Source organism: Nannobrachium achirus (genome assembly GCF_963921795.1).
Source record: "Nannobrachium achirus genome assembly, chromosome: 11".
Classification (NCBI taxonomy): domain Eukaryota; kingdom Metazoa; phylum Chordata; class Actinopteri; order Myctophiformes; family Myctophidae; genus Nannobrachium; species Nannobrachium achirus.
The window spans coordinates 28,837,577-28,865,368 of NC_137820.1; the positions used below are offsets into that span (position 1 = coordinate 28,837,577).

Below are 27,792 nucleotides of genomic sequence, written 5' to 3' on the forward strand. Positions count from 1 at the left end.
GTCTACCTACAATATTTATGTCTCTGTCACATAATACCAGCCATTTCACGATATTAAAACTACAACAGCATATTGATATTAACATGTACTGGTTTCACAGGTTGTTAAGTGAGACTAATCATCAATTTAGTTATTTTTCAACTAAATGTTCAACGCACAAAAAAAAATGGTGATTAGGCGTCCTAACACAAGCCTGCAAACCCCCCCTCCCTCCCCCTCCCTCCTTACAGTGAGGTTTCCCTGGTCTCCAGATGAACTGGTTTGAAGGACAAAATCTCTGTGAAGGTGTGACCTATGAGAGAGAGAGAGAGAGAGAGAGAGAGAGAGAGAGAGAGAGAGAGACAGAGAGAGAGACAGACATAGTGTGTGTGTGTGTGTGTGTGTGTGTGTGTGTGTGTGTGAGATGTGTGAGGTGTGTGTGTGTGTGTGTGTGTGTGTGTGTGTGTGTGTGTGTGTGTGTGTGAGAGTGAGTGAGTGAGTGAGTGAGTGAGTGAGAGAGAGAGAGAGACAGAGACAGAGACAGAGAGAGAGACAGACTTAAAATAAATCTAAAGTTGCGTCCATCAATCGGGTAAATTTATACAGTCTTGCAGGGGACTGACTGAGATGGCTTCAAATCTATAGGTCTCAATATATTCCAGTTTTATACCCCAGTTTATACGTATAAGTATGTAACGCAAGCTGTATTGCTCACATAGTTCGCTGTGTACAGGGATATTTTCAACCTACCGTAAATACATTGACTGATTGACTCCTGACTTCAAAAAGGCAGAGACTCCAAAGGTCTCTGCTATGTTATGTCTACCATCTTATACCTTCCAGCTTCTTTTACCTTCTACACTGTGTACCTACAGTAGGGTTGTTTCCATATTGCTTAACTGTTACTGTCCCATTTTTGGTCTATCCAGCCTGGAATCAGATTGGTTTTAAGAAATCTATCAAGTTGATCAAGCTCACAATGCGTTGATCAAGCTCACATCGGGATGCGACATGGTGCAAGCTTGTACATTCACAATTCTTTCAACAGATGGATTTCATATGAACGGTAACGATTCTGACGATAAAGCGAAATAATTGTGATTGTCTTGAATAACTGCGATCAGTAAGTATGTAATGGTTGTATGTCATCATTGTGTGCAGGGCTTACGTTTCCACTGGTCCAGGGGCAGGTCCGTGTTGTCTAGCGAGTGGTCGTAGGGTTGAGCCTCCGTCTCCTCCTCTGGCTCTCTGAACTCGGAGAAGTATGGCAGGGTCATCGCTTCCGCTGCCGTCACCCTGCTGGCTGGGTCCAGCAGTAACATGCGCTCCAACACGGTCACAGCTGGGGTGCGAGAAGGAGTGAAGAAATTAGTGGAAACTAGGAGAATGGAGTGTAAATTTGACTGTTTGTTGTAAGCATGCAGATCGGCAATTTCCACATATTTTTCTCTTTTTTGGGGGAAAACATAAGACACACCCAAAATAGGGTTTGACTATATAAATAGGTTATCTCCATCCGTCACCCTCAGCCAATCAGGGACCAGCATTCTTAATTCATTCATAATATCGAGGTATATGCAGTTTAAGGGCCACATATATATATGCCCATAGCCAATCAGAGAGGAGCAAAGGGTGACATCATAATATCGAGGCATATACTGTATAAGGGCCCGTAGCAAATCAGAACGGGCATAAACGGGCATATGCCCGAAAACCTTGGGGATCGGTGGATTGGAGAGCCTCACTTGAGATTTCAGCCAACCAGACTATAAACGGGACAATTTTCATTATTGCTCAAGTTTCACGTGACACCATAATATTGTACTATAAAGCAGGTGAAGTGGGCGCAATCCTCCATCCGTCCTAGTAACGGGTAATAAGGAACGGATAAGGACCTAGTTTTATTAAATGATCAATTATCGATTATTTTGTATCATCCATCTATAAATTCCTGAAACAGAACTATTTACGCCCTAACCAATCAGAGAGGGGCCTAAACGGGCATATGTCCGACATAGCTTAACACTTATGTTGCAATGATTTTTTCTCTTCAATGTCTCGCGTTGCCATGGTTACCATAGACTTCCATGTAATTGTGCAATTGTGTAAAAAGTGCACGCCCATGCCTAGATGATGCACCACGTGTGTAGATGCTGTTCACAGCTTTCAAACAAAAAAATCCGCTTGGAAATCCGTTCAGGCATTCATGATTTATGGGCCATTATGTTTTCTTCAGATGTAAACAAACATGGCTGCCATGTTTGAAAGAATGGGTTGGTATGGGGGTTAAACATGCAATTTCGCGATCGCGATCATGCCTAATACATTTCTGGAGGTCCAAAAAAAAATTTTGAAAAAGAAATTTTGAATTTTTTTTTTTTTTTTTTTTCTTCAAAAACGGCCCAAACTCGGGAAACTCTGGGTTGGCACAGCGTTGGTATCAATACAAACTCGGGAAACTCGGGGTTGGCACCAGATGTGTAAGGAGCGCTCTGCTGGCGCACAAGTAGGCCATACATGGCCACGAGTGCACAAGGAGCAAGCTGGCACCTGGACAGAGTGCAGTCTAGTTATCTTTGTTTTAAAACAAATAAAGACGTAAGCATGTCCTACCCTGCGGGTTCACTTTGGAAAACACTTGGTGAAGGTCTTTCTTTTCCACTTTGGGGAGACTTTTGATATAGCCTTTGGCCTGAGAGAAGAAGAATAAAACATTTTCAACAACCAGATTAGTTTAGTAAGTGAAATTATTTTAACTCTTTAACTTGATTTTCTTTTTACACATTTATGCATGGCTCAAAACATCCTACATGTGGGTACATGTTGAATACATGTGCAATGTGTGAAGCCTAAATGATGTTCTGTCACACGATTGCGACGAAAATAGCCGATCTAAAAGCTTTCTGTTATGAGCTTGGAGATCGTCTATTCGGTGTGTGACGGTGTTGTATGAATTATGAATGGGGCTTAATGTGATAGCATGTGCTAAACTCACATCCTGAGATTCTAATTTGTTGATGAATTCCTGAGTGGGCGTTCCTGTGATCTTCATGATCTCAGTAAGCTGATCAAGGTCTGAGCCACAGGCAGGGGGTCAAGGTTCCAACAGTACAGTATAGTTAGTCACACAGGAGTAGCCTAAATTATTTTACTAATTAAAAGTTGTATTGGAAAGCAACATTCTATATGTACAGACCTAGGACTAATAGCCATTTCCCAAAGGAGCTATTCAAATTAAAAGATACTGTACATACAGTACATTACTAAATGTTTACTCATTTATTGTGTGTTTATTTTTATTCGTAGTTGTATCTCTTTCTTCTGTATCTGTTCCGTTTCCTACTATAACTACTACCATGACAACTGGTCTGTTTGCCTGTCTATCTGCTGAAATTAAATATATTTAAATATATATTTTGAATACTGTACATATTCAAATATAGCTCTTTTGTATGACATATAACATCAGAAATGTTACACTGATTATGCAGAGCCTTCTAAACCTGGGAATTAAGAGTGTAAAACACCATATCGTGACTGTCGGACAGAATCCTCGTATCTCCAAGTTTCAAATTTGTGCGCTTTTTCGTAAAGTAAAGACCTGCTTCATCATACAAGACTGTTGCACAAAACTAGTGAAAATAGCAGATCTGCAAGCACACAGCGCCTCCCACCGTGAACGGTTTTGGACATACAAGGTTTCCACCCGACAACGACAATATGCTGATGCAAGTGACAGAGGGACAGGCTGATGAAAGGATACGGTCGTTGCCTTTAAACAGAGGTTTCCCCTGCAGCATCTCTGCCATGATGCAGCCCACAGACCAGATGTCCACTGAGGAGAAAAACAGCCCACATGACGTTGTTAACACACACACACACACACACAAAATAGGCATTTCACACTTTGAGCAGCACTCTTTAGGGTGTGTTCACACTGTCCGCCTCAAATAAAGAAAAAGAAAAAGAAAAGCGCTGTCAATAACACTTTTTCTGCTGAAAAAGCTAAAAATGGGAGGGGAAGGGGGTGTCACACTTCAACTTCTATTCTCGACTTTTGGAAAGGGTTGTAAAATAAACAGGTGGTGCCTATTTTATTTTATTTTTTGCAGATAAAGCTGTGAACGTACCTTTAATAAATATACAGTAATTGACCAGTAACTGAATAGGTCAGCATGGTGATAAAAGAGCACCACCTAGTGGATAATCATTATGGCTGCACAGGCTGCCAACACTAAAGTATGTGTCAAATTGTATGCCTTAATTATTGGACCTGGAAGTAGAAAATGCAATACAGTGTAGTCCAAAATGCATTAAACTGGACTAGGAAACCTTTTGGGCTTCCTCCTTTAAGTCACTTCCTATTGACGTGCTCACATGGTCAGCTACACTATCGTATCGTAGAGTTGCTGTTGAAGAGCTGCTCGACACGCTCGTTGGCGTCATCAAGCATGTGTCCGTGTGTGGAAGCAATGAGCAACAAAAATGCTAAGTTAAATATAAAGGTTTAAAAAGAACAGGGAACTGGCTAACGGCAAGAATTCGTTTTTTCCCCATTACAAGGAGGAATTGTGTGGAGGCTGAGAGAGAAGGGCAGTGGAAATGGTGAAATAACCTTGATTAACGCTCTGAAAAAAGCTGTAACAAGCTACATTTTTATTTTACTTAGCTTGTCACACAGCAACAAGCATCGGCATCAGTTTGTTCATCTTGCTACCTTCCATTGAAAACCGGGGATCGAACCTGGAACCTTCGGATTCCAAGTCAGCTTCTCTACCTTCTAAGCCACTGCCGCCCGTGGCTAGTGGCCTGTTGCTTTGTAGCTGGTAGTAGTCAGGGAATATTATCAGAAATATGTCCACCAATGTGTTTGTGAAGGTGTCCAGAAACACATCTCACAAAGACTGGAATTCAGTTTCCCTAGGGGAATCTGATCTGTGATAGCTGCTGAAAGGTGGGGTCCCATTAACTTTCTATACAGGAAAAAACACACAAAAATAAATCTGCTTTAAAGGGATAAGAAGTAGCATGTGAGGGGTCAAACAAGGGTGTTTTCATGATTCTGAATCCATTGCAAGCATTTGTTTTGCACGAAAAACAGTCCTTGGGCTAAAACGGCCCAAACACACACAAAAAAAGGGTTTGTGATGACCTGGATATGGCCGTTTTTAGCCCAAGGAATGTTTTTCTTGCAAAACAAATGTTTACAATGGATTCAGAATCATGAAAAAACCCTAGTTTGCTACTTAAAGCAGATTTATTTTTGTGTTTCTGGACACCTTCACAAACACAGTGGTGAAGAAAAATGTTGGTAAGGAATTTATTCCAAGATGTTTTAATATCCCCTGACTATAGTGTAAACACAGCATAATTCTTTATAAAAGTGAATCTTTCTTTTTATTTTTGGATTGTTTTTATTTTATTTTGGATGTTTCATTTGTTCTGCCCTAAGGATAGCTGACTTCAAAAGCTCTACAAAACATGTCCATGTCATATAGCAGCACATACAGTAGCCCTGAAACATGACGATCAACCGTCATGTTTCATGGCTACACATACAGTAGCAGATGATTACCGGTTTGAGTGTAATGCATCCAACTGAGGATGACTTCTGGAGCTCTGTACCAGCGAGTTACAACATATCCCGTCATCTCACTGTCTGCCTGCCGTGCCAGACCAAAGTCCAGGATCTGACGGGACATGAAAAAACAACAAGAAAATTATTATAAAATAAAACATTGTCTAAAACCGATATATTATTTTGATATCGGCCAACATCAGCCGATAGCGACATGATGACCGATGCATTGCCCATCTTGCCTGGTTCCAGACTCGCTGAATCGCTAGCCTTTAAATTTTTGTTTTGGCGATTCAGGTAGTCTGGTGTTGCTCTCACTGAAGAGGTTTTCCTCGTTTGGAAATCCGTCCGGCGAATCAGCGTCGCTTCTCGGGGCTTGTGATCAGCGTGGGTGTGGTTTTCCAAGAACTCAGTGCGATTCCAAGTAACCTAGCGCCGCCGCCGGACCCAAACAAACATCGCGTCGCCCGTCGCAGTAATATACGATCGCATCAATCTTGCTATGAAACATCAGTAGCAGACATGTTTTACTGTGTTTGATTACTAGTTTGTAGCGCTCCTATTCTGCCTGTTTCTTTGGTTAGCAAGTAGCAAGCAACAGGCTAGCAGCCAGCCACATAACAACTACGTCCTCTGCTTTGCTACTGTTGTGTTGGTCAGACGGTGAACCAATCACAGAAGACTGCCTCTTTGGCAACGCCCATCCCAGAAACTGCCTTGGATGAAAGCAGTTTCAGACTGAATAATGTAGTGAAACGAAATGTCAATTCAGGCTGAGTGTCAGGCTATTGCCCATCCCTACTTGCAAACTTTCCCCACAATGTTGAAACGAACCGATTTACAAACTCACATCTCGTGACAAATGGATGGATGGCAGCGTTAAAGTGGAAGTGGTTAACACCCACTGATACCATACATCTGTAGCAACTCTGGAAGGAGCCGTTTAAATTTAAAGGACAAGCAACCGATATTTAACATGAAATCTATGATTCTTTTTTTTTTTTAGATAAGATTAGATATCTTCGTTTAGTGCACCCACTTAAAATCAAATAGCAGCATCAACAAAGAAATAGAGATACAGCATCATTGTGCCATAACATAGAGTACACGGAACACATGGAAATCATATATAGTCTGGCAATTACAGTAACTATTGTGTGCAGAGAGCTCATTCCCAAGCAAGCCGCAGGTAAATCTCAATCAGCCCACGGTGCATTCTCTATGCATTGTTTTACTTAAGACTAGTGGAGGTTTTCCAGCGCTTTTAAAGGTTTTAACAAACGTACACGAACCCGATGTTCACATGTTCCTCCCTCGCAATAGAACAATGGAATTCTTCAGGTTAAAAAATCTGCATGGTTGCCCTTTGAAGAGCTGTCCATTTTTCAGCTACAGTATAACATCACAAGGAAAGTGTTAAAATGATACTGTTGCACCGTGTTAACAGAACAGTGAGTGCAGGATCATGTTTAATCACGGTACCTTGAGCTCACAGTCTTGGTTGATGGCAAGATTTCCTGGTTTGAGGTCCTAGAAGGGACCATACAAAACAATTAGCCAAGATCAAGAATAAACAGATGTGCATGTCAACATGAATTGATTGAACTGCATAGTTTCTTAGTTTGTGCTGTTTGTTGTATTGTTGCTCATCTACAGTAGATGTTGAATGTTTACATGGAAACAAGTCTTTGGCTTTTTGTGATAATTAACGGGTTTCTCTCTCTCTCTCTCTCCCTCTCTCTCTCTTTTACATACTGCTGTACTCTTAAACTGTCAATAAAATATCCAATCAATCAATCAATCAGTAACCCCCCCAAAAAATCAAGGCTAAGCTAGTTCAGGAGTTCTCAACCTGTGGGTTGGGACCCTGTCCACCAAATTATTTTGGGGGGTCCCCAGAAGATCAACTTATGTGAAACATTGTTTTCTCACTCAACAGTAAACTAAACATAGACACACAACATAAGGTTTAGGTGTATCTGAGGGTGTCTGCACACTTCTAAAGTGACAATTTAAGGACTTTTTTTAACCTCTTAACCTCTAAAGTGACAAATTAAACATTGGCCAAATTGTCAAATATTGGAGGCAGAAATTGTGTAAATAGCCGATCTACATGCTCACAACGCCTCGCAACGCGAGGCGTTGTGAGCATGTAGATTTGCTATTTTCACAATAGAACCATATTATGCGAAACATAATGCCTCAATTCAGTGCCCATCAGGGTGGGGGGGGGGGGGGGGTCCCAGTTAAAATATGATTATTTTGGGGGTCGCGGCCTGAAAAGGTTGAGAACCACTGTTCTAGTTGGTGTCATGGTGAGAAAGGGGAAGGTGTACTTTTTGCAGTTGAACACAAGCACCACGTGAAAATGCAGGCTACACGTGCCAATGCAAACACAGGACATGCAAACACACGAATGTTGGAAATAAATACCAAGCGTACTTACCCTGTGAATTATACCAGCAGAATGAATGTACTGTAGTGAAAGAATAGATAACAGGGGTTGAATCATCAAAAGCGAATTCAACTAGATTACACGTTGCATTTGTGTGAGAGCAGACATCAGAGTTGCCCACCTTTAACCCTTTGATCATCTGGTACACCAGGTATTGAACCTTGTCTTCCGAGAGCCTCTGTAGCTTCATGAGTTTGCCCAGGTCAGTCCCCATGTAGGGCATTACCAGATAACTGAATAAGTAAAATACAGGCATCAGAATTCAGGAGGAGCATGTGCAAAGATTATCCATCAATCAGCTGGTGCTAACTTAACCCATTTAGATGGGGAAATATTACGCATTATTACTTTAACTACTTTAATTATTTTATGCTTTAGCTATTGAAAAACAGAGATTATTGTGTATCAGGGACCCCCCAGAAGCAAATATTTGAGTTACAAATGTTCACTTTAAAAATATATATATTCAAAGATTTGCACACATTTTCATGATTATTTCAAAAAAGATCTACAAGTGCTGCGAGCTTGTATATCTGCTGTTTTTCAATAACCCCAAGTATAAAATAATTCCAGGTCTTAATGGGTCAAAAGACAGTTTCACAATATGGGTAAGGACAAGACATTGTCCAGTGTCATAATGAATTAAATCTTTGTGTGACGGAAACACAATTTGTACTTACAAATCGTGAAATCTGTCCAGAGAGAGATCAGCGGTGAACACATCTAATAGTCCAATAACCTGACGCAGAGACAAATTGTATATATTGAAGCAACAACATCATTACAATTACAGGGCATTTTTGGTACAAATAACAAGAAAAATACATCAGATAATTAGACATTATAATTTAAATTACTAGAAGCTGGGCCGCCCGAGTCGGCGACCTGGCCAACTCGGAACAATGTAAATAGGGAATGAATGCCCCGCCCTTTAGGACCCGTTTTGACCATCTGTCTGCCTGTGTCCATTTATGCCCATATATGGAGATATCTGTATCTGTCTGTCTGTCTGTCGGCGTCCATTTTATGTCCATATATGGAGATCACTGCAGTTATAGTTCTGGGTCCATTTTATGCCCAGATATGGAGATATCTGTCTATCTGCGTCCATTTTATGCCCATATATGGAGTATCTGTCTGTGCCTCCAACTGTGTTGCAGACACAGTGCCGGTTCCCCCTTTAATGCAAACCTCATTATACCTGTTGTCATAGGACCCGTTTTGAACATCTGTTTGCCTGTGTCCATTTATGCCCATATATGGAGATATCTGTATCTGTCTGTCTGCGTCCATTTTATGCCCATATATGGAGATCTTTGACCATCTGTTTGCCTCTGTCCATTTATGTCCATATATGGAGATATCTGTATCTGTCTGTCTGCAATCCATTTTATGCCCATATATGGGGGCATTCATTTTATGCCCATATATGGAGAACGCGCGTGCCCGTGGGACGAACGGTTCTCGAGATACGCGGATTACATACATACATACACACACAGAGATTTTTTGTTGACTCATGTGGCGTACGTGATGTCAGAGCCTTTTATGAAGTGATGTCACAATGAGTCAGAGCTTTCGCCGATTTCCTCCGGAACAGCCTGATGTCAACAATCAACCCCGCATAAGGAGATTCCGAACGTTTCGCGCCGGTTCGGGAAAACCGCGCGTCGGGTCGGGTCGAGACCCGGCACTGCACTCCGTGCCGCGGCGGGGAACGCGCGTGCCGAATCTGAAGCCGGTGGGACGAACGGTTCTCGAGATACGCGGATTACAGACACACAGACAGACAGACACGCAGAGACTTCTCGCATTTATAGATAGATTATTATGTTTTATTCAACATAAATGAAGCACATACATAACAGCAAGTTGTCTTAAGCTTTGATTCTTTCCATGTGCATGCCATGGACCAATAGACCAGTATGCAGATAGCAGCTTGACTGCAGAGGCCCTGGACCGCTGAACTAAGATAGATCCCACCGTGAGACTCACATTTTCATGCTTCATGTGTTTTAGAAGCCTCAGTTCCCTGTAGGCCCTCTTGGCGAAGAGCTCAGACTGGAAGGGCCGGTGGAGCTTCTTGATCGCTACTTTGGCTTTTGTTCTATGATCCACAGCTGAGCTGGAAGCAGAGACATACATTTAAACAAACATTTATCAACTTGGCATTCGTCGTATCACCTTGGCACAAATCACGCAATCAGGCTGAAAAGCTCCATCAAGTAAAAATGTAAATGATTTTTGATGGAATCTAAATACTATTGGATATTTGCCTTAGACTCATGTTGAATAACTGAGTTAGGGCAGCGATTCCCAACCTGTGTGGGCCAGGGAGGCCTGCAAACGCTTTCCATTTTTTTTAAGTTGGCCCTGTTCCAGAAAAGCTTGGGAACGGCTGCCCTACATATTCTCCCTTGGTTTAGCCCACGTGCTGCAGGCAACTTATAAGTAGTGGAAGACAAACAAACATAGCCTGCAGGTTCGCTCATGTCAAGTGCTATTAAACTATGGTCGTTCTTGACTTGAAGAACTCGTCCAAGGAATTCATGCACTTTATTACCGACTGCCACAGTCTGGGTCGTGGGATTATTGTTGTGTCGTAGCTCTGGGGTTCTCAGACAAACTGATTAATGTCATGGACCACCAAGTTGACCTGGTGATTTCAAATGATTCTGTCCTATAGGGCAGGGGTTCCCAAACTTTTTTGTCTCAGGGCACCTCATAAATATTTTTTTAATCTGAGGCACCCCTACATTATAATTTTCACTCCCAGGACCTTATATTTATAGCATATCGTTGTTGTCGGGTGGAAACCTTGTATGTCCAAAACGTTTTGTATTTATCATCTATAAAATGTACTAAACTAGTGAAAACAGCAGACCTACAACCACACAACACCTCGCGGTGCGAGGCGTTGTTTGCTTGTATTTCTGCTGTTTTCACTACTGTTGCGCGACATCCTTGTATGATGAAGCAGGGCTTTACTTTGTGAAGAAACATACAAATTTGAAACTTGGAGATACGAGGTTTCTGCCCGACAGTGACGATATTTTAGAGATTTTGTTGCAAGGAAAACGTTGAGATAATAGCCATTTTGGTTAGAATTGACTGAAAATAACTTTGTACTTCAAGTTTAAAATGATAATAAATATTTTTTCAAGCGCCAAATAAATTCCAAATATTATCAAATTATCTCGCGGCACCCCTGAACTGCCATCACGGCACCCCAGGGTGCCCTGTCACCCACTTTGAAAACCCCTGCTATAAGGACCCTGATATGAAAATATGTGTTAATTGATATTTAATTAACACATCATCAGTGGTTCTAAAACATTTTCATATGTCATATGTTTTAGGTGGTGGAGATTAAAGGATAGTTCATCCCCCAAATTACTTTTTTTTATTTTTTATGATATCCTATGCATTGTAGCCTACTGTGTTCTATCCGTCTGTGGTCTGTCATTCAATGTTATACGAGATAAATAAAGGGTTCCTGTGTAAATAAGCCGAAAAGCTTTACTAGGATCTCCTTTTAGTTGACCTTGTACCAGTGAACTGTACTGTCATGAAACTGTAGCTTTTCCTACGCAACATTCTAATAAAGTCTTCAATCAATCAATTACTCACCGCATGGAGACTTGAATTCATGGATGTTCTTTTTTTGTTTTGGTCACATTCCTAAGCCAATAATGTGATGATGAGGAGACTCTTTTGTGTCTCCATATGGAACAAAGCAGGCTCTTTGTGTCTCCATAGGGAACCACTGCTGGTCATCACATCATTGGCTTAGGAATGTGACAAAAACAAAAACTATATATCCATGAATTCAAGTCTCTATGGGGTGAGTAATCGATGAAAAATAAGTAATTATTGGGGTGAACTATCCCTTTAAGCCATTTGAAAAGATTTTGAAAGAAGATCTTAGTTGTTATTAGGGATGTCCCGATACCACTTTTTTGCTGACCAAGTACAAGTACGAGTACTTAATTTGAGTACTTGCCAATACCGAATACCGATACTGTAAGTTAAGTTTCTGTACAAGAGCTTAAATAGTGTGTGGTGCTCCAAAATAAAATGCTTTAAATAATGATGTTGTCATGCCTAGAGTGAGAGAAGGTGAAAACACTGTTCATTAGTTGAACTAACACACACAAAACTGTGTCTTAGGACTTTTAATATGTTGTTACCAACATATTTATTAAACAAAATGGTATCTGGCGCTGCAGTGAGCAATATCGGACGAGTACAGCAAAAGAGGCTGGTATCGGGGCGAGTACCGATACCGCATCCCTAGTTGTTATATTAGATTTAGTTATAGTACAGAATACTACAACTATCCTTTACTGTAGGTGGGTAGAGAGAAACCCCATGACCTGAAAAGTAATTCTTATACAGTATAGTCTCTCATCGAATTACCCTCTAGCTGGTGAAATTAACCACCTTCTACCTGGCGTACGTATTCTGTGCATTGTACTATTGTGCTGCTTCTTATTGTTTTCCTTGCCTTCGGTTCCTGTAACTCACTGCTGTGCTGCCTCTGGGCAACTTAAATTCCCCCATGGGATCCATAAAGGTACCTACCGGTATCTATCTATGTTTTAAAAATGTGCCCATGCTCTGCTAGCTATTTTAAAAAATAGTGAATAGTGACCTCAAGGACCCCTGGGGATCAACGGACCCCACAGAACGACTGGTCTCATATTGGTAGGTACAAGAAAAACTGATTCATATTGGTGATAGTTATATAACGTATTGTTAGAATTGTCTCTGAAAACATTATAGCTTGCACTAAAAATATTGGATACATTTTTTATTGTAGTCATTTCAAGTGAATAGGATTAAAGGAGGAGGACCACTGCTGGTTGACAAGAACTTGACCTTGGTTCAGACAAAGTGCGTTCCTCATGATGGTTCCACTGTTCCAGGGGGTCCCCAGCAGCTTTATAGCATCAGTTTAACCACTGTAATCCTACATAGGCCATTTGAAAATGTGCCACGAGTTGTGAGCTTGTAGATCTGCCATATTCAAATCTTGAATTATTTTTTAAACATTCTAAGATCACAGCACAAAACTTGCAAGGGGGTCCCTGGCACAAAATATTTTCAGGTGGGGTCCACGGCCAAATACAATGAAAATGTTTGAGAACTAGTAGGATACTTTAAGTAGGGTACTGTAAGTATAGCTTAGCCAATAGTAATAGTAAGTATACTTTACCATACAGATTGCTCAAAATAATGTATTCATTCAATAAATTCCGGATTGCTGCTCTAAAAGGATACGCCCACGATGTTAATCATTGATGAACACAATTGGACCTCATGGGCTCATACTGTGTGAAGCACGCAAGGTGGCGTTAATGGACTGAAGCAAGTGGCTTCATAATAAAAACAAGTTACAGCTTTGTGAAAATGTCATGTTTAAACACAATTAGATTGCACAATGGTCTTCAAAAGCACACATACCGTAATAAATGTGTGCATGCAGCATGTCATGTGAACGGTTCTTCGCTCAATGTGAAGTGTTAACTCATACAAGGAAGTGAAGCAAAAAGCAGGCTGTGTTTTTAGGCTTAGTACACCTCATCCATCGTCGTACGAAGGCGTCGCTTTGCAGTCAAGAACTGAATCTTGTCACGCTTCATGTTGGTTTTGTTTTGAAGAGATGACCAGACCTGGCCAACCGTTGTTGTGAATCAGTTCTTGTGAATCCGCATAAGCGACACCGTCGTACGGACGGATTGTAAATTTGGCAAGGCGAGCAACACATTTTCCTTTGTTTCACTGAGCTGTGCTGCCTGGATTGGAACAGAAATGAAGAAAATTTAAAAATAACCATTTCCAGCAGTGTCACCATTTGTTCCTAAACGTGTGTTATCGTCATGATCAGTATCACTTATTTTGTTGATAGTTTTTATAGGACCCAAATGGACCGACAGTGTACAGATGTAGCCCTGAAACATAGCTGTCATATCATGGCCGTCATGGATCGACCCCAACCTGGTGTCGAGCAGTGTAGCGAATTTGCCACGTACGTCTACACAAACGTTCAGATTTCAAGAATAAAGCGCGTATTGAAGGCTCACGGAGGTAAAATGTGGCACGCTCAAGCAGAATTACCCGTATATTTCGTATTGTTTAATAAGAAGCATTTTAATCCGATCGGTCGGCATTTTCTATAAAGGTTTCAATGTATCCGAGTGCAGTACACCTCCCAACCGATGGGGTCGCGTTGAGAGAAATCCAAGAAAAGGCCGCTGATAGGATTAAAAGCTTCTTATTAAACAATAAGAACGATGCGGGTGATTTTGCTTAAGCCTACCATATTGTGACATCTGTGAGCCTTCAGTAAGCACTTTATTGTTTGACATCTGAACGTTTGTGTAGACGTACGTGGATAATTGGCCAAACTGCTCAACACCACGTCGAGATGGATCCATAAGTGTCTGTCATGATATGACAGTTACGTTTCAGGGCTAGACTAGTCCATTTGGTTCCACGATCCATCTCGCAGTTATGGGAGTCCGTGGTTGTCCCAAACTGAGGGTGCCTTAGGAAAAAAGGTGAGTTCCAGAAGTTAGTTTAGAAGCAGTATCAGACAGACTCACTTACCAGACCGTGCCGTACGCTCCTGTCCCCACCTGCCTCAGGTCCCGGTACCGCTCCGGGACCTCCCATGTGGTCTTGTTCACCTCCTGGCGACAGTATCCAGGTCTGATACGATTAGACATGATAATCTCATTCACTTATTTGTCTTATGACCAAATTAAAAGTCTCCGCTGGTACTTATGTGAGGCGTTTATAAATGTTTTCTGTTCCGTCCTAGTAGTACGCATCCATTGTCTACCTATGTGTGTGAGTGTTTTCACCCTCGCTCTGTTGTATAGTGTCTGTGTGTGTGCGTGCGCAGCGCAGCAGGGCGCAACCCGAGGTCACCAAAGCAAAGCCACTCCCGAAAATGCTCCTGAAATGTGATCAACACCATAACACACACTACACTGTCACTGTTGTCTGTTAATCACCTGGCTTAGGGCAATGTTGAACAGTAATTTATTATAATGTATTATTACTTAGTAATATTAGTCTACTAGACTACTACTGTAATAGTATTACTTAAACCCAGAAACGAGTAGTGTAAGGGATTACTCTGCCAAAACAATAGGCTACCAATATATTACTATGTAAAAAAAAAAAAAAAAAAAAACAGTAAATAGTAGGCTACATATTAGTACTCTGGTTTTGTTGGCTGCCTTTTGAAAACATTTTAGTTTAAAAGGTCAAGAGAGATTGCTGCTTTATTTTATAGCCTTACGGCTGGTGACTGACTCTTATTATTATTGTTGTTCCAAAGAATTGGATTCAGTTCTAAAATGAGCTGGCTAACAGATTACTGTCTGTATGTTTGCCCAACACTGCCTTAGGGGATCTATTCATACAGGTAACCAACAACAGCTTGTTGGTAACAAGCCTGTTGTTATCTAAGGTATCTATCTATCTATCTAAGCCTGTGATGATATAACCTGATGATATAATGATGATATAACCTGATTAATGGCAGGTACTTTTAATAACTGCACATGAATTAATGATTCAAACTCTGCAGGTATCCCTATGGGAGACCTAACAGTCTGTTAAGATACGCTACCATAGATTAGTTAAAATGTTTTATTCAAAAGAAAAAGAAAGCCTTGTAGCTTTTTCATTGTCTAAAACAATGAAACTTAAAAAAGCCCTCTGGCATTTTGAATTGAACATCAAAAATCACACTTAGTGTGAAGTGAGCGGTGCTAATTTTTGAGTTAATTTCATAAAGCGGCCAAATGAGCCAAGATGTAGGCTAGATGTAGGCCACGCTTCAGAGCCTGGACATTTAGTGGGCGTAAAACAAACTTTGAGCGTTTTTGTGCCAAGATGTAGGCCAGATGTAGGCCACACGAGCACCGCTTAAAAAAGATCCATTCTGCGAATATGAATTTAAAGCATGAAAAAGGATTATGTGCGTCTTCAGTGGGTATGTGGGTAGTGTTTGGAGCTTGCTGTGACTTGCAGGCTACAGTATAAGACCTGAGGGTGTACAGACATTCCATACAAAAGCATGTGTTTGACGTAAGACTTTGGTTCCTTATGACCAGAACAGAAGACACTGCACATTTTTATATAAACATGACAATCAGGAATCAGCATGGATGGGAGACACAGCATTCCTGGATCAGTCAAGTCAAAAAGCTTTTCCACTTTGCCTTATATGGTGTTTCCACAAATGGAGAAATGCATGTTGCAACTTTTTAAGTGTCTTTGTATTTTTGGTTTACATCATTCACACTATGCAACACATATCACCTAATGGCCTAAATGCAAAGCCTATATGTACAAAAAAAAACTGGAGGAATGGGGATTACTCTATGTCAACATCTTTTAAGAAAGCTCTTATAATCAACAAGATTATTTTCATAACAGCGCAACACATTTATTCAAACATCTCACTATCATATGTACCAAGATTCGTGCTTTCCTCAAAGTTTGATGGGTGTGTGAAAGAAGGTCAAATAATATTGAATGAACTTGAATGAAATGAGCAGTCACTCTAGGCCAAGAGTATTATTAGTGAATGAATGTATAGTATTTTTTCCCTTCATAACAAGAATAATTCAAAGCATCCCATTTATAACACAGCATTCAATAAAATAAAAAAAAGATTGAATCTTAAAAAAGCTTCCCATTTTTAACTTCCCATGATAACATGTTGTTTAATTCATGTACACAATGCGTTCTAGTGTGAACGCAGCTACTGCTATGTCAAAGTTAAAATATTTTCTCCAGTTTCGATTATTAACTGTGCGTGTTAATTGCGGCTTACTCTATCGAGTACAAACATTCCCTTTCACTCTAATACATATGCCCCCCCAAAAACAAACAGAGTCAGATGCTCAACTCTCACACACATTGAATTATTTGGTATATCATCATCATCATCATGAGGCAATCCAGTTAGTTCTCCATGGTTATTCAAACACAGACAGGTCATTGTAGGACTGGTAATCTGCGTCATCATTAATAGGCAGCATAAACCCAAAGCAGAGAGGGAACCAGATCAGGATATCTAATAAAGGTTTACATCGTCGCTGTCGGGCTGAAACCAACTATCTCCATTTTTCAAGATCAGTGCTATTGAAAACCCTTTTCGTCTGTGAATGGGTTTTACAATATTAAACCATTATAATTAGTAGTAGTTTCTCCCCTTCTGACTTTGTCATTCAAATCAATTTGGGACAAAACAACTATTGCCACATTAATGGTCAAAAACCTCCTACTATGTACATCACCATACCAACGTTTATGAGGCAGAGTTACTTTTTTGTCTTCTGAAAAGTTAACATTTTGGGCATAGTTGGTTTCTGCCCGACAGATATAATATAATGTGAAATTCATCCTTTCTAATTATGCATTTTTTCCCTTTGCTATGTCCCTGAACTCATTCTCTCCTCCTTAGCCTTAGAGAATGCTTGCCTTTGGAGTGTATTGCCTTGTGCTTGCCTTCCATGCACTGCCTCCCCAAGTAACAGAGAGAGTTTACAATTGTACAGTGTGCACGCGTGTGTGCGTGTGTGTGTGTGTGTGTGTGTGTGTGTGTGTGTGTGTGTGTTGGGAGGACTAAATCTGGCTTAATAAACTCTCTCTATCACTTCAGGTAGGCTAGCAAGGAAGGCTATTACGAAGATCAGCTGACGCAGATGGCGTTGGCTTCAGGAGGGGGTCTGCTGGTGTAGGGAAGAGGGACTCTCGTGGATGAAGAGGCTGCCTCCTCCAGCTGTCCCTCCTCTCCCTCCGCCTGCTCCTCTCCACCTCCTCCACCCACCCATAGCGGCTCCTCTAGACCTGGCTGGGAGGAGAACGGCTTCTCCAGAACCTTGAGGACCCGTTGGACCTTCCGAAGGCACAAGAAAAGCAAACAAGCAGTTAGTAAGTAAACCTGAAAGGGAAATAAATGCACAGCTAGATTAAGTGAAAAGGCGATTATGTTCAACTTGGATGAGGAAGCATTCAAAATTATCATGAATTGAAAAGGTGTAGCGTATAGCGAATATGAATATGCATTCAGTGCTCCTACTTGCAGTTACTCTTTTAGAGAAACATTATTTTCTGAGAAAAACAGAACATACAGTACTTGTGTATAAGCTCATATTTTTACAGTGCAGTGTATATCAGCAAATTCACATGGAAAAGTTTAACTTGCATTCAAATATGAATAAACAAGACAGTGAAAGGGCTGTAATGGTTCACTGTATACATATAGCCGTGTGAAACGACCTATGATTGGCATAGCATAATCCTAGCAAATATGAGAAAACAACACAGTCAATGCTTGTATGCTGACCTCAGAGAAGTCTCCGCTCTCTGCAGCGTCAATTGCATTCTGGGCAATGTAGTTTCTGAGCACCACACGTGGATTGGCGCCGTCCATCACCCTCACCCTCTCCTCCTGCACTGCCTGAGTGTTATCCTGGCCCTCCAGCTCCCGGGCCAGACGCTTCCTGTAGCACATGATAAAACAGGGAACTGAGTCAATGGAACAGTGCCACTGGCAACAGCACATTTCCTCTGCTAGGGCTGCAACTATCGTTAAGTTTCGAAGCTATTATTCTACCAATGACTTTTTCAATTAAACGAATAATCAAGATGCGCGTAAAAAGAAAAAGGAAAAAAAGGTCATATTTTATATCACGGCACACAATGGTGCCGTGCATCGGGACACGTTGTGAGCTTGTAGATCTGCTATTTCAAAATAGGTATCGGATCAATTTACTAATCTATTATGTTATTGAATGATCGATTATATAATCGATTAAACGGTATAGTTCATTAACTGTTACACCTCTACAGTCTTCTCCAACTGTAGTTAGGCCTGTCACAATTATTACATAATTGTCTAATCGCAATTATTTTGTCATAATCGTTTTCATGTTGAAAAATGTTCATATATTTTCAAACATTTTCAAATAGTGGAAATAGCAGATCTACAACCTCGTGAGGTTGTAGATCTGCTATTTCCACTATCAATGTTCTTTTTTTAAGTATCACTTCTTTGTATATACTGTATAGGTTATGTGTCATATCTGCCATGTGCAACTTCAAAAACTAAAAGCCAAACAGAAATGTAATTGTCAACGACAAAAAACACAATTAAATCGTTAATCACAATTATATGTAAAATGTCATGGTTATATGGCCCCACCTGTAAGAGCAGATCCACTGGACCCAGTCCTCTGCCTGTTTGCTGTTCAGATCCTCCTGGCTGCTGTCCACCAGCTCTTTCAGTTTGCTGAGTTTCTCCAGCTGCCTGGCCAGGGTTGTCCTGTCCGAGATCATCTGGAAGAGGGCTGGGTTGCTCTGGGCCATCGACATCAACATCGCCAGCTCTCTGGCAAGAGGAGAGACGGCGGGTAAAATTATTGAATTGTTTGAAAATATAGTCTGTTTTAATTAGACACGTGCCATCTTGAGGGAGCGTATCATTGTAACGACGTTGGTGAATGCTAACCTGGTGAAATGCTAACCTGCTGACGCTGGTGAATGCTAACCTGCTGGTGATACCTAAAACAAACCCCAACCCTTACCCTAACCTCAGTAAAACTATGCCTAAACCTAACCCTTAGTGGAACTAATAGGACATCGAAATATTGAGATTTCACCCCATCTTGACAGGGTGTTGAACAATATGCCAGGGATAATTGAGAAGTCGTTGAGAAATAAATCCTGACAGGGTGAATAGTCATCGACGTGTAGCGGAAGTGCCTAATCACCCTGAAGGGAGTTATTTCTCTATAAAGTGTCATAATAATGTTGGCTACAGCATAAAATTCAAGCAGTGCAGCCAGGTGCTCTGCGTCTTTGATTAGACAGCGGTTTTGTTATAGAGCCCATCGTTCATTATCAAGAAATAACACACCGTTGAATTCAACGATTGACCAATCAGACTTTATTTTAGACAGACATCGTAAAGGAAAAACAAGGAGTAAAGCTGGTTCCACACTGCTGCGTCTTTCGTTGCGAAATGCGTTTTTCAGGGCAAGGAGAGAGAGAGATAGAGAGAGCAAGGGACCGAGTGGTGCGCGAAACGGGCGGCAGTGTGCAAACGTGACTGACAAAACGTGAGGTTGATTTTTTTATTTGCGTGCTCCGAAATTCACTCCGATATTCGGCCCGAAAAACGCAGCAGTGTGCAACCACCTTAAGAGACACAAGGTAAATATTAAAAACAAATGGATCTGGGTGCTGCATTCGTACCAATATTTTTTGACTGAACAGCACTGGCTTTCTCTCAAGTTGAAACAATTTCTCATGCCAATAAAGCTCCTTTGAATTGAATTCAAACTATTTCAAATGTTGTCTGAACGCAGTCAACGCAGCGCAGCACTCATTATCAGTTTCACTTCAGAGCTCTGCCAAACACTAGCAGTGACACAGAGGTGGGACGAGGGAGGATCATAAACCATCCGTTTGTGTGGCGAACATATTGAGCACCGTGACCACTTAATCCCTGGGGAGTCCCCCAGGGCTCTGTTCTGGGCCCCTTGAGTCTCTCACCGTAGATCCATTGTGGGCTTGCTGGCAGCCCTGAGCTCCTCTAAGTGGGCACACTGCTCCAACAAGAGATTTGTTGCCCGCGTGACAATCTCCTCCTCCACCTCACCTTCAGCGGGGCAGGGGATTTGACTGAGGCTGCGGAAGGTGTTGGTAAAGTCAGCTCCTGTAGGGGGAACAGACGAGAGAGACCGGAGTTGAGTGAGACAGAATAAATATTGACAATCATTGTGTAATATCTGCTGCGTGGTGCAGTTGTAACGATTTGCATCCTAACAATTCCAAAGCCAGTTGAGATCAAAACCCAGCCGCCATCGCTTTAATTGCCTGAGACGTCTCTAAAGCGGCAGTTTTAGGGAGCACTCAACATCCTGCAATTTTGAAATTGTCAGCTTACCGCGGCCACACCTCCACAAGCCTCAAGGCCTTGTTAGGAGATTTTTGACATTTTTCAAAATTGCAGATATGCAGGACGTTGAGTGAAACAAAAAAGAAGGCTTCCTATATTTTTTGAGACAATGGCATAGCGCGTAGAAAACAGAGAGTAAGGAGTGCATCTGTTTGGCTGTAAAGAAAAAATCTCCCACACAAGGTGCTCTTTGGTGGCCAGGTGACAAAATTGATGCAAAAAAAGTTAGACCAAGGCAATCTTGGGGGAAAGTTGCTAATAGATAGATAGATAGATACCTTTATTATCCCAAGGGGGAAATTCAGTTGTCCAGTTGTAGCACAGCAGTATACAGTTATTTACAAAGTTACAGAGAAGTAAGAAAAAAGATAGATAAGAGGAAAAAAAAAAACAAGAGCAGTACAGTACCAATAAAGAGAAGGTGCATCAATAGAGGGGGCGAATAATATATAAGTAAGTATATATACATAAAGTGTCTTACAAAAAGAGACCGTAGCAGTCAATGCTAGTTAGTGCAACAAGTATCTCACTGTCATAATGCATAGCAAGAAAAGATTAAAAAGGCACCTACGGCTACGCGTTGCGGCACATAATGCCTTCTTCAGGGTGACTCAATGGCATAGCGCGTTACACGTTAGAGGTGTCTCAGCCAATCACAGCGACCTCAACTGACTTGGTACCTACTGGTTTGGGAGTTCACAACGTAAGTTCACAATGTAATGATCTTGGCAAAGCTTTGCTATGCTAAAAACAACCACCTGTGTTATGCATGGTCTGCATCAGATCCCTGATCAGCTCCTCGTCCTCTGGCTCCTCTTTTGTCAGCAGACCCAGCTTCTTCCTCATGTTGGCCAGGTAGAAGCCGTTATAGAGGTCCCCGTATTCGGCCACAACCGCCTTGGCCCTCTCTGGCGGCAGCTCGGGGTCCAGCGCCTCCGCCAGCTTCCCCAGGTTCCACCTGCATATGTCTGGCTGGGCCTGGTATGTGTAGCGGCCCGAATTATCAGAGGAATTACAGATGAAGTCTGGATCAAACCTTGGAGGGATAAGGAAAGAGAGAGGTATTCAGATAAAATTGAATATTGTGTAAAAGTATTCTGTAATATAATTCAAAAAACATTCATATATTCTAGATAGATTGGGCATGCAGTGAAATATTCAAAATCTGTTTTTGTTTTAATTTTTATGGCATACAGCTCATGAAAATCAAAAATACATATCATGTGAAGTTTCCGCAGTCAGTGATGATTTAGGGTGCCATGTCATCTGCTGCATATGGCATTCTTTTTTAGATGGTGTTTTAGATGGCGTAAAGCGTATTAGTCCTCTGTATTTAGCCTTGTATCCTTTTCGTACAAACAAAAAATAAATAAATAAAAACACCTTGCATCGTTACACGCTGTGAGCTTGTGGATACAGTATGCCATCTATTTACAGTATTTATTAGTTATTTTCGTCTTCAGAATAGACAAAAGCACAGGGCACCATGTTGTACAGTATGTAACCACTTTTGACTGTGTGACAGACCTGTCCATGAAGCCATACGGCCCATAGTCCAGCGTGAGTCCCAGGATGCTCATGTTGTCTGTGTTCAGGACTCCGTGGCAGAAGCCTACACACTGCCACTGGGCCACCAGTCGAGCAGTGCGCCGCGTCACCTGCACGCAAGACACCAGAACTATTATCTGCCTACGTCCAAGATCACAAAGGAAAACTCAACCTCTTTCTCTGTGTGTGTCTCACTCACTCTCACTCTCTCACTCACTCACGCACACACGGAAATGCCAGAGGTTTCTGTCTCATTGCTAATATGGTAATCTAATAATAGAAGGCCTAGTGACTCATAATAACCAAGAAAACAGAATTCTAATGTTTTTGGTCATAAACAAAAAAGGACGTTCTTGGGTGCTAAAAGGCTAAGAGACATGATCACTCTTTGAGTAAAACATTGTGAAACTGATACACCTGATACAATTATTATTATTATTATTTTATTTTAAGTGTATTCTTGAATCAATAGAATAATCCTTTATCTACACTGGCAGAATGTTAATTGGAGTTCTCTTGTCTCTTTGTTTGAAAGCTGGCACGGGATTTGCACTATTAGAGGAATCTGATGTTTACCTCTCTGAAGAAAGCTACGTTCCTCTCCACCCTGTCCGGGAAGTTCTGCTGGATCTCAGGGTAGAACATCTCAATGACATAATCCATCATCTGGCCTCTGATCTCATCACGCCCATAGCTGGGCCCCTGACGGCCTGTAAGCTCATCAGCCTGCTTGAAGATCTCAAAGGATCCAAACCTGTATATAAAACCATGCACGCACAATTCAAAGAAATGTTAAGTTAGGGCAACAGATAAGAGACAACTTCAGAGATTTACATACTAGTCCATATCTCTAGACTATAATATCAGTTGCTTTTTAAAAATAACTAGTTCTCCATAACAGCTGTCGGGGTATGATGAATCATGTCCTCACGAGTGGAAGACGTTGATATCTGTGCATACTGTGTAGTGTATTAAATAGTCACTATGTAATTAGAACATAAATTACATAGGTGCTGTTTTTTTCCAGTGTTTAAAATTATCCGAAGCCCTGTCTTGGCATGACAAGAAAAAACTATTGCACCATAGTTGCTGCTTACACAAGGATGCTCAGTCATACATACAAACAGTGCTTTTCTGTTCTGACTTGTGGCTATGGATGTATACCAGTGTGACAGTGAGTCACAACTAGGGCCTGGCCGATATACAACAGATGTCACTGACCTGAGGAAGGTGGGAGCAATACGGAGGACTATAGAGCATCTCTCGTGGCGGGGATGTCCATCATATTTAATATCCCGTACGACTCTGCTGTCAGATGTCACCACAGAGCCTGCTCTGGTGGTGGGTATACCCAGGGCAAACATCGCCTCGCTGCACAGAAACTCCCTGATGCTGGAACGCAGAACCTTACGGCCATCAGCTTGCCTAGGGATGCGAGAAGGACAAAACTGGGTGTAAGTCGTGACTCGCGACACTGAAATATATATGTATTTTTGAGCGGTGCAAAGCGCTCCTAAGTTTCACTTGGTGTGTGTCAGCCAAAATAATGTATGAGCAAGGATCTCCACGTTAGCCTGATTTCAGACTCTACGCTGTGGCTTGAGTCTGAACCTGTCTCCATTCTATTTGATTGAAAAGGGGAGGGGATTTCAAATTTGAAATTCCCAATCACAAGAGATCTGGTGGGAGGGGTTGTTTGACTTTTGCACACAAAACATTCCCTCCTCCCCCTCCCCTCAATGACATGCACCAAACAGGTCATTGTCTTTGATGTTTGATTGATTAGAGAGAATCACTAACGAGCTATTCGACACTTGTATGGCTCAATCAATGACTGCAGTTCGGAGCCCTTTTGAAGTTCAAAGGGATTGAATGAATGAATCTTCAATGAAGAAAATACACCCGCACACTGCCACTTGCAGGTTCCAAGTATAAATTTATTAAAAGCAACGTTTTCGGTCGGTAGACCTTCCTCAAGACCTGAGCTTGAGGAAGGTCTACCGACCGAAACGTTGCTTTTAATAAATTTATACTTGGAACCTGCAAGTGGCAGTGTGCGGGTGTATTTTCTTCATTGAAGATTCATTCATTCAACTACTTTGTGACCGACGCACCTGCTTGAGAGGAGCTACTGGGTGTGCGACAGTCTTCTCTTTACAAGAAGTTCAAAGGGAGCAATTAAGAACTCTGGTGAGCCACACAGCCACCCCTCCCTCCACTGTTTCTGTTGATTTTCAAAAGTTAGACGCGCCCCTCCTCCGCATTGCATTGATTTCATTGGTCGGTTTCGGTCGGTTTGAGAAGCTTTCGGTAGCAAGAGACACGTCATATGACACATCCAGACCAAGAGATGCAGTTCACTCAGAGAGTGGGCGGGTCTATTGGCTGGAGCCAGGCTATCTCCACGTATGGAGATCCATGCTCATACCCATAAAGTAACTGTCGTCAGGGACAGAACGGCCCATACAAGGAGTTATGCACATGTGTCGTGTTTGCACCGCTCACTTCGCACTTGTGTCATTTTTTATATAGCCTAGTACAGTGTTTCTCAACCTTTTTTCTGCATGGGCACACTTTTCATGTCCCAAGAAATCCATGGGCACACCAACATAATACGGGGGTGTAAATATCGTCACTGTCGGGAAGAAACCTTGTATCTCCAAGTTTCAAATTTGTACGTTTCTTTGCAAAGTAAAGCCCTGCTTCATCATACAAGGCTGTCGCACAACAGTAGTGAAAACAGCAGATCTACAAGCACACAGCGCCTCGCACGTGTGCTTGTAGAACGGCTGTTTTCACTAGTTTGAATCATTTTAAAAAAGATAAATACAATACTGGCTTTCAAGCAGTTTCAAGGGACACACTTGACCCTTCTCAGGGGCACACCAAAGGTCCCCAGGCACAGTGGTTGAGAAACACTGTCATAAAGTACTGCACAACTTGTCACACCTGGAAAAAGGCGTCAGTCCAGCGCCCTTCACCTGCATCTCCCATCGGCCACTCGGGTTTTCCTGCAGCAGTTCTGGGTTCTGATGAGCCGGAACCTTCACCTCCCCCAGGTAGCACGCAGCGCCGTCACCCAACTGCCCAGCGAACGATCCGAACTGGTGTCCACAGTAGCAGTGGGCAGCCGGCTCCGAGCCCGGCATGACTTTGCAGCCGCCGAGATACCCCGGTGCAAGAGGGTCGCCCATCACCTCATCCCCGTTGAGCCCCAGCAACGCCAGCGCTTCATTGGAGACCGCCACAAACCTTTGATTTGATCAATGTCATTAGAATAATGATTAAAATGTATTTTGAACGAGAATAAACTAATTAAATCCTATATTAAAATTAGATTAAGGGAGGACCAGCCGGCTCATGTCACCATGACTCAGCCATAACCATGTAAGTTCCCAATGCAGCCACGACCAAATATGGAGTGTGTTGTCTAACCTCAATGTGTCATTATGGCATCAGCCATTATATTGGCACAAAAGGGGCATGCCCATATATGGGCATTATATACTGATGACATCAGAGATCATAAAAGGGACAAGGACTGACAGATACAGTGACCTCCATATATACACATATCAGCCAAATCGGCAGTGCAACTCTAGTTCTTAAAAAACTAAACTATAAACAACACAAATTAAATATTAAATAATTATCCATATTTATGAGTACACACTTTAACACTCTTGGCAGTGGTTCTCAAACGGGGTCCTTTAGGGGTGGGTGGGTGCTCAGGACTAAATAAGGCAATACAGCATGAAGAAAACATTTACAACTACTTTAACCCTATTTTATACTACTGCTCTTCGAAAACAGCAGAACCTGAGTGATGCCACTTGTTGTGAGCTTGTAGATCAACTATTTTCATAAAACTAGGTCAAATAAAATCTAGGAAAAGTTATGAAGAATTATTAATTATTTTACACACATGCAGTTCACACCTACATTTATTTACTCTTATGGGGGTCCCTGACCTGATACCAAATATTCTAGAGGTGAGCTATTTTAAGATGGGGGTCGGCAGCATAATATTTGTGATTCTTTTTGTTTGAAAACCACTGACATATACACTTACAGATCCATCTAATTAATGATAGTCTACATTGCGCATGCAGTGAAATATTCAAAAACCTATTTTGGCATACAGCTCATGAATATCAAAAATCCATATCTCAAAATACAATATTACACTAGACCACTCAAAACAAGGATTTTACAAAAACGTCAGTGACGATTTGGGGTGCTAGGACATCTGCAGATCTTTTACACAATATTCTATTATTATTATTATTCTTTTTTAAATGAATCTGTACTCACTTTTATATAAGCACATACAACTATAATGATAATCATCATATTTCAATGTCATACAGCCTGCTGCTATAAAACAGTACCTGGGCTTGGTGACGGGTGTTGGAACCACCCTGGAGAAGCAGGCTCCCTTCACTTGGCGGCCGCCGGGCTCCGTGCAGGGATCCACGGGCAGCCTCTTCAGGACGACGTTGTCAAAGTCCAGCCGCTCCAGAGAGGAGCGAGCCATGACCAGTCCCATGTCCATCACCACACCTCCACCACCACCGCAGCACAACAGTCTAGTAGTGATCACCACAACCCCGGAGGAACCAGCAGCAAACACCCGTGTACGTGAGAGAAGACGGGCTCCTAGTGAAGCCATCCAGTGCGTGACATCTGTGTTTTAATGCTGCGTGATATAATTTAATCTAAAAATAACTTTCATAACCTGCCTAGGCTGCCTTGTACAACATGAAGCGGATGTTTGCCAACTTGTATTGGCTGTTGCGTCATTGTTTTTGGTCCGGCCGGAAACAATGACAAGAGCGGAATCGTTTTAAAGGAGCTTTTTCTTGAAAAACGCTCAAATAAAAATAATATCGAAAATATTTTATAAAAAAGATTAAACTTCATATATGTGTTTCAATTAAAAAATGACCACAAAAAACGTAAAATAATGATAAAATAATAATTTTGGCCATTGTCAGGCTGACTTTGTTTACATCCCTCTTCTAAACAAAGAGGGATGTAAACAAAGTCAGCCTGACAATGGCCAAAATCTTATTATTTTATGCTTTTTGTGGTAATTTTTTTATTAGAAACACATATATGAAGCTTAATCTTTCTTATAATATATTTTTAAAATATTTTTGACATTTTTATTTTAGCGTAGGTTTTTCAAGAAAAAGTTGACTATTATAGCTCCTTTAATGTGACAGACACTCACAGTAA

At 41.5% G+C, this 27,792-nt stretch overlaps 2 protein-coding genes across 2 annotated transcripts; both read right to left on the reverse strand.

Moving 5' to 3' along the window:
* Positions 1-1,127: 1,127 nt before the first annotated feature.
* On the reverse strand, positions 1,128-14,821 carry mapk12a (mitogen-activated protein kinase 12a; the record flags this gene model as incomplete). The annotated part of the gene is made up of 11 exons (XM_080736982.1): positions 14,625-14,821; positions 10,008-10,137; positions 8,693-8,751; positions 8,134-8,245; positions 8,004-8,033; positions 7,040-7,087; positions 5,555-5,669; positions 3,743-3,814; positions 2,975-3,054; positions 2,593-2,671; positions 1,128-1,321 (listed from the first exon to the last, which is right to left on the reverse strand). Exons 1-11 carry the CDS (start codon positions 14,741-14,743, stop codon positions 1,128-1,130), a joined length of 1,038 nt encoding a protein of 345 aa, XP_080593108.1. The 5' UTR covers positions 14,744-14,821.
* A 1,534-nt stretch (positions 14,822-16,355) lies between these two features.
* On the reverse strand, positions 16,356-27,306 carry selenoo1 (selenoprotein O1). The gene is made up of 10 exons (XM_080737478.1): positions 26,943-27,306; positions 25,501-25,803; positions 23,773-23,976; positions 23,128-23,305; positions 22,531-22,661; positions 21,762-22,039; positions 20,598-20,760; positions 19,246-19,431; positions 18,388-18,544; positions 16,356-17,937 (listed from the first exon to the last, which is right to left on the reverse strand). The coding sequence occupies exons 1-10, from the start codon at positions 27,221-27,223 to the stop codon at positions 17,731-17,733; spliced, it is 2,088 nt and encodes a 695-aa protein (XP_080593604.1). The 5' UTR covers positions 27,224-27,306; the 3' UTR covers positions 16,356-17,730.
* Positions 27,307-27,792: the final 486 nt, after the last annotated feature.

Coding starts and splice junctions, on each gene's coding strand:
- selenoo1 (XM_080737478.1), bottom strand. CDS start 27,223: ATGGCTTCACTAGGAGCCCGTCTTCTCTCACGTACACGGGTGTTTGCT. Junction 23,977..25,500: donor GGACTGACGCCTTTTTCCAG/GTGTGACAAGTT, acceptor TCGCATCCCTAG/GCAAGCTGATGGCCGTAAGG. Junction 22,662..23,127: donor ACGTAGCTTTCTTCAGAGAG/GTAAACATCAGA, acceptor TCTTGCGTGCAG/GTGACGCGGCGCACTGCTCG.